The sequence below is a fragment of the Aedes aegypti genome, chromosome 1 (assembly GCF_002204515.2).
Source record: "Aedes aegypti strain LVP_AGWG chromosome 1, AaegL5.0 Primary Assembly, whole genome shotgun sequence".
Classification (NCBI taxonomy): Eukaryota; Metazoa; Arthropoda; class Insecta; order Diptera; family Culicidae; genus Aedes; species Aedes aegypti.
This window is the reverse complement of record NC_035107.1, coordinates 130,982,625-130,989,626: the sequence shown is the minus strand read 5'-3', so window position 1 is coordinate 130,989,626 and position 7,002 is coordinate 130,982,625. Positions and strand designations below refer to the sequence as shown.

General features: G+C 38.7%; 1 protein-coding gene across 1 annotated transcript; it reads left to right on the top strand.

The window, feature by feature from the left end:
- The first annotated feature begins 3,350 nt into the window (after nt 1-3,350).
- LOC5576875 (protein tailless) lies at nt 3,351-6,779 on the top strand. The gene is made up of 2 exons (XM_001662923.2): nt 3,351-3,719; nt 5,445-6,779. Exons 1-2 carry the CDS (start codon nt 3,641-3,643, stop codon nt 6,563-6,565), a joined length of 1,200 nt encoding a protein of 399 aa, XP_001662973.2. The 5' UTR covers nt 3,351-3,640; the 3' UTR covers nt 6,566-6,779.
- The last annotated feature ends 223 nt before the right edge of the window (nt 6,780-7,002 follow it).

Sequence of the window (7,002 nt, the reverse complement as noted above, 5' to 3'; positions counted from 1 at the left end):
ACGCCGCCCGCCGGTTCGATGCTCTGTGGTCAACGACGACGATGCAACGGTTTTCTGTTGCGTTTCACGGTGTGTATATAACCGTTATTAATGAAAAAATGTTCATCGATTTGACACTTACCATTCGAAAGAAATACAGTATCGGACGTATAAAATGCACCAAAGCTGTTTTTCCATACAAAATGGTCAACTTCAGACAGCTGTATCTCCGCCGTTTTTCAACCGATTTTTTTTTTTCTGTGACGAACTACACATTTCGTCAATTTTTGATAACTACATATTGAAAAAGTTCTGTGAAAACTATCGATTTAAAAGATACAGAAAGGTTAAAATAATGCTCCACGACAAAAAGTAATGCAATCAAATCACATGTCGTATTGTTTTGGTGTCTTCAGCGCATTTGTTCATTTTGTGATAAGTAAAACGATGCGTAGTTTGTCTGCTAGATGATACAACGCGTAGTTTTTGTGCTACATTATTTTGTGACTTGGTGCATTTTTGTTCTATCAAAATTCAACCTATTTTAATCTTTTTAATCAATAGTTTTCACACAACTTTTTCAATAGTTATCAAAAATTGAGGTAATTTGTAATTCGTCACAGAAAAATGAAAAGAATCGGTTAAAAAACGGCGGGGATGTAGCTCCTTGAATTTGGCCATTTTTATGGGAGAACGGCTTTGGTTCAGTTTACATGTTCGATACTGTAGTATGCGAGCATCTTCTCCGCGAAATTGTAAATATTTTAATGATGGTAACAAGTGTTATCGTTATTTGCAGATTAGTTGTTTAGTAGTATGCCACATGCTCTCTCAGTTGTTAGTTCCGATTGGTTGGCCGATTGCGCTGCAGAATCGACCCGTTCTGTGGCGTAGTGTGGCGTAGTCTACCGTATTGAGAGTCATGGGATCGAGGCCCACCACAACGGTTCTATTATTTTCCACAATTTTACATCTCAATTCCATGTCCAAATTGACTTTTGTGTCTACGACCTTCAACTATTTTCAAAACACCGTCGGCTGGTTTAAGCCGTAATAGACATGACAACCCTAGTTGAGTAAAATTGAGTGGCGATCTCTCTATCGCAAAAGAGGTCGATATGACGAGATACGACCACGCCGAAAGCCGAACCCATACTAACCATCTCATTGAGCCAACCACATTGGTACAGTTTGGAAAAATCATGACATAAATTGCGCATTCTCAATATTTCACTATTTCTAGCCATTACAAGTTTTTTTGGAACATGATTTAGGGTTGAAGACTCTATTTTGGGCATAGTCCATGGGGTAAGACACTCATTAATATTAGTATTAATATCCGTTAATACGGATTAATATTTATTATTTTTATGATATCATCAAGATTGCTACGATTTGCCATAAAGACATCTGACAGAAGTACCTTGAATTCAAGTTAATGTAGTGGGCTTATAAACAAGCGGCTGGGAATCGTGGTTTTTATGTCTTGCGGATCTGACATACCACAGGAGACAAAATGCATCGGAATCGAGTTGCGGAATGGCCCGTAAATCGTAGAAAGATGTGAGGAATAGATAACAATGGAGCTTCACCGAATGTGATAGGAACTTTAGTTGGAGTACAATCCTACAACAAAAATAAACATTTGCTGATATAGTTTAAGTAGAATTTTTCCTTCTATTATTCGAAACAAAATATCAAAACACAATGTAGTACAGAATATTTGAAATTTATTTACTTCATAAGGTTGTACTACAACAAATATCTGCTTTTCAAAATTGCACATCCTGCGACAGTCATGTTGAACTATTTCCAGGCAATGGAGGAATGAAAGTAGTTGACAAAACCAATCTTTTGATCTTTCCCGGAACCAATTTCGCGTCCGCACTATGCACTACAGTTGATCACTTCGTGTAACTGCACTGATCAGGACGATATTTTACCCTCCTATTGGACATTCGATTTTGTTGTACTGTTTAAATTTCTCGAGCGATGCCGTTGCTGATTGATGTGCATTGATTCCAACTGCAAAAGACGAAAATTAGATCTTTTTGTTTTATTATACAACATCAAACTTACCAGAATTGTTATTTCCAAGGTTTCTGCTAGATAGGAAAATAATTACAACCATAACCAAAATAGGTAACCGTTTCCAATATACTCTTGGAACAGTTTGTCTAGTTTAAAGAATGGCAAATTTCTATGCGGGAATCAAAACAAATTGTTTTTTCATATAAATATTTGCCTTGGCAACTCCGGCAACAGGCAAACAGCAAAACTCCATGCATACTTGATAATCTTCTTAATTGTAATTGTAATTGTAATTTATTGGCAATACGATAACATGTTAGTATTTACACTTTAAATCATGTCAAGGAACAACAATCAATATTAATATCATTAATAAATATTAATATATTAATACTGGATCTAGTGTCTTGCCCCATGGCATAGTCACAATTTTTTGGTTGTCATAGGGCAAAACTCTAACAAAAATGCTGTTTTTTATTCGTTTTTTGGCTCTCATCTTTTTCAAACATTTTAATGAAGTGTTATCGTTATTTTCAGATTAGTTGTTTAGTAGTATGCCACATGCTCTCTCAGTTGTTAGTTCCCCCGTTTCCAGGATTGCCCGAAAAGTTTTTGGTACTCGGGCATTGGTTTCAGGTTGGCCGATTGCGCTGCAGAATCGGGTTATTTGTATTTAGTCATCCAAATTTCAACCAATTTGGGTTACCAGAAGCTGAAAGACCAGTTCCAAATTTGGGCATTTTGTATGGAAAAAAAGCATTTGATTGATAACTTTTGTCATTGACTGTAACTTTCGAATGACGGGTGCCAAATGGGTGAACTTTATTTTCGCTAATCACGGTTCTAGACACACCATGGTTCAAGAAGGGTGGAATTATCCCTCGCAATCCTCGCGGCACATATTTATTTTTTATTATGTCCCGTTCCCGAGTCGAAAAATCAGTTCTCACTAGTCGAACGAATTGACGGTTTTACTCGTCGATTCCCCCTCCGGGTAGAGCTCGGTTCCGTAATAGATACAACCCTAAGCACAATTAATCGAGGGCAGAAAGGTATAGGCACTGCGTACCTACGCGACCCCTTCATTTGTGAATGATCGTAACGAGCAGCAATCGGTCGACAGGATCCTCGCAGCCCGAATGAATTTTCGCGTTGGTTGTGTGCGTGTTACGAAGAAGCGTCGTCCAAAGCGGAATGAAGGAAACCGGGAGGGAACGTTAGCAATAAGCAAGGACCGCCTCTCATTATCCTGGCTGTGCGATGGTATGGGTTTTCATACGCGTTGCTCGTTAGAGGTCCTTGGAAGCTGCACCCAATCAGAGGGAAGCAGTCGTGTGCAATATGCGCTCCGATGTCAAGTAGGGAAGGATCTACTTATAACTGCCCGATTTGTGCCGAAACTGGATCAAACCGAGTCAAACTCTCAATGGAGCATCATCATCCACGCCGTGGTTAAAAAGGACGAAAAGGATTACAGTTGTGGTGCAATTTAAATTGTGTTCAAGATAACGAAAAGTGAAACCAGAAATAACCTGATGAACTCTTGAAATCAAGCGACCAAGAGCGGTGTTGAAAGTGATTAGTGAAATTGTTTGGACTATTTGTTGCCTGGGTGCGAAAAGGATATTTTATGATCATGCAGTCTCCCGTCAGTTCACCCGAACTTATGGATCCGCGGTACAGCCATTTGAGGATTCCAGCATCTTCAAGTAAGTATTATAATAATACGGAATAGCGTTGTTATATAATGAACGAATTCAATAGCAAAAACTACGTTTTCAAACAAGATAATCATAATATTTGATGTGGACATAACATTTTAATAACAGAAAAAATACTGAATTATATTGAAAGTTGTTGACAAAACTACTTTCGTAATATTCAGAGGTTTTACCAAATACCGATCTGAGAACACTTTAATATTAAATCATAATAATTATTGCTACATGGTTTGTTGCCTTGATGAGAAGTGCAATTTAAATCCTATGCAATTTCACATCATAATTTAATATTCAATTTCAATCTAGATATAACTTTATCATGGCCTGTCAAATTTCATATTTCATGATTTTGTGTAATTTTTTGTTATTTTAATGCTTATCCATAACCGTATTATTTCTGTTATAAAATCTATTTGAGGTAATATATCTGGTTGGAATAATTTTATATTCGTGCTGATTGGGAATAATTAAACAATCTAAGCTATTCTAACTAATTGATAAAAATAACACTGCGTAAGAACTTTTGGAGACAAAAATTTCACTATTGGCTTAATTTAGGGTTGCTTTATTCGCTGCTGGTATATTAAATTAGTAAAAAGTTTGTAACTTATTGCTTAAATATCCTTCCTAGCCTAGTGGTAATGACAGACTCTCGATCGGCCCTGAATCCTTTCAAAGTAGAAATTTTCTTTTACATTCCTGGGAATAGAGTATAATCGTACTTGTCACACGATATACACATGCAAAAATTTCAAATTTGGCAATTAAAGATCGCAGTTAATAACTGTATAAATGATCATAAGAATACATAGTTGAGAAACAGGCTCTATCTCACTGGGAACGTAAAGCCCAGAAAAAAAAACAGAAGAAGCTTAAATTTCATTTAAACATTGATTCTTCTTCTTGGCATTACTTCCTCTCTGGGACAAAGCCTGCTTCTCAGCTTTGTGTTCAATGAGCACTTTCACAGTTAATAACTAAGAGCTTCTTTGCCAAATTGTCATTTTCGCATTCGTATATCGTGTGACAGGTCCGATGATATTGTATGCCCATGGAAGACACGGAAATTACAATTACGAAAAGATCATGGACCGACCCGGAATCGAACCCAGACACTTTCACCATGGCTTTGCTTTAAAGCCGCGGACTCTAACCACTCGGCTAAGGAAGGCCGCTACATTGATAAAACCTGAATTTCATACAACTTTGATAATCTTTAGCTCAAATTTTGATGTTCTGTTTAAAACTTCGGAGAAGGGCATCAGATTAAGCATCCCCAAATTTAGTAAAGACGCATAATTTAATCCAGTCCAGTTCATATGATCAGTTTCTAAATCATAAATATGAATATTTCAATTACAAAACAAAGTAAATATATTCGATCTTTCTGCTGAGATATCCAAAACAACAAACAAAACACTCCAAAGTTCCAAATCACAATTATTATTTCGTCACTACCGTCTTTTGAGTTCGGATCACAAACAAGGACGTGAGCAAAAAAAAACATTCGACAGAAAAATGAGCAGTCATCGTGCTTTTCTTGGTACGAATATGAAAACATTTCCGGTCTTTTGTTCGCGTCCCTAGTTCTACAAGACGCTAGCCGGCAATCGGAGGCGGATCTTGCAATCCGACTCCCGGATGTACTTTTCGATGCCTTTTGATTGGTGTAACGAACGTTTCTAACGGACTTTCTTTCTGGTTCACTTTCAGGCCGAATCCTTTACGACGTTCCGTGCAAGGTATGTCGCGATCACAGCTCCGGAAAGCATTACGGAATATACGCATGCGATGGATGTGCCGGCTTCTTCAAGCGATCGATTCGCCGTAGCCGACAGTACGTATGCAAGTCGAAGTCAGAAACGCCATGCATGGTCGACAAAACTCATCGGAATCAATGTCGAGCGTGTCGTTTGAAGAAATGTTTCGAAGTTGGCATGAACAAGGATGCAGTTCAACACGAGAGAGGACCTCGAAGCTCCACATTACGTAAACAGATGGCCCTATTCATTGCTAAGGATACACCTCTGCGTCATGAACTGATGATCCCACCACCAATTCCAATGGGTCAACCAACGATGGGCCTCGACTTGAGCATGCAGAGGAACGCTTTCCTGAGTCCACAATCCATGGTCCATCCAACACTGTTCCCAGCTATGCAATCGCCCCATCCTTTGATTGCTGCCGACGCCATTCGGGAATCAGCTGCTCAACTCCTGTTCATGAACGTCAACTTCCTTAAAAACTTGGTACCCTTCACGAAACTTCCGCTCGACGATCAACTAATCTTGTTCGAGGAATCCTGGCGAGAATTTTTCATTCTTGCCGTTGCACAATACTTGCTCCCGATTAACTTCAACCACCTACTAGTGGCCTACGAGTACCTAAACAACAATCGAGGTGAGCCCATACCGGAATGCATAATCCGGGAAGTGGACATCTTCCAAGAAATCCTGACGCAAATTGTTGCCCTACGAGTAGATACCAATGAGTTCGTCTACCTACGGGCAGTTGTGCTGTACAAAACGGAATTCGACCCTGAAAGCAGCATATCCAGTAGCAGCAGCGACGGATCGGATATCATTTCTTCAACATCCAAATCAATCCAGGAAATATCTACTGTCCGGGCCTTGGAAGACGGGGCCAAAGAAGCTCTTGCCGCCTATGTGAGGACGTGTAGACCTATACCGGCGGAACGGTTTCGCCTTTTGCTGCAGTTATTACCTGTTTTACGGAACGTGTCTACTTATACGATCGAGGAACTTTTCTTCAGAAGAAACATTGGCCCGGCTCCATTACTTAAACTTCTTCTAGATTTCTACAGACAGAAATAGCTTGAGCTTGTTCATACTGCAAACTTCGATTCGATCCTGGATGACTGAATCGCTAAATTAACTGTGATTGATTTGTGTAAATAATAGTTTTAACAAAATGGAATCAAAATTTCTCTCTTGGAATGTACATGATAGCGGATTTATTCTATAAGTTAAGTTGTTATGTTAGCGCTAGTAAACGAAGGTTGCTAAATAAAATACCTTAATAAATTTATCAAACTTTTACACTACTGTTTATCCGTACCTTCCCAATCTCAAGGAGAGGATTACTTACCTTAATGATCGGTAATTTGCACAAAAATCTGCAGAAGCTGTTGCCGACGGATTTTCAAAAGGGACAGAAAAACAATCCTACTACGTTTCCATTCATTTGAGTTTGTGCCGCCATACTGGCTTATGCCCTAACTGCTTTTTTGGTATTGTTGAATAATCCCTCT

What these genes read in the sequence shown, in the direction of transcription:
- LOC5576875 (XM_001662923.2), top strand. Translation starts at nt 3,641, where the DNA reads ATGATCATGCAGTCTCCCGTCAGTTCACCCGAACTTATGGATCCGCGG. An exon ending in GAGGATTCCAGCATCTTCAA is followed by an intron (nt 3,720 to 5,444) that starts GTAAGTATTATA and finishes GTTCACTTTCAG; the next exon opens with GCCGAATCCTTTACGACGTT.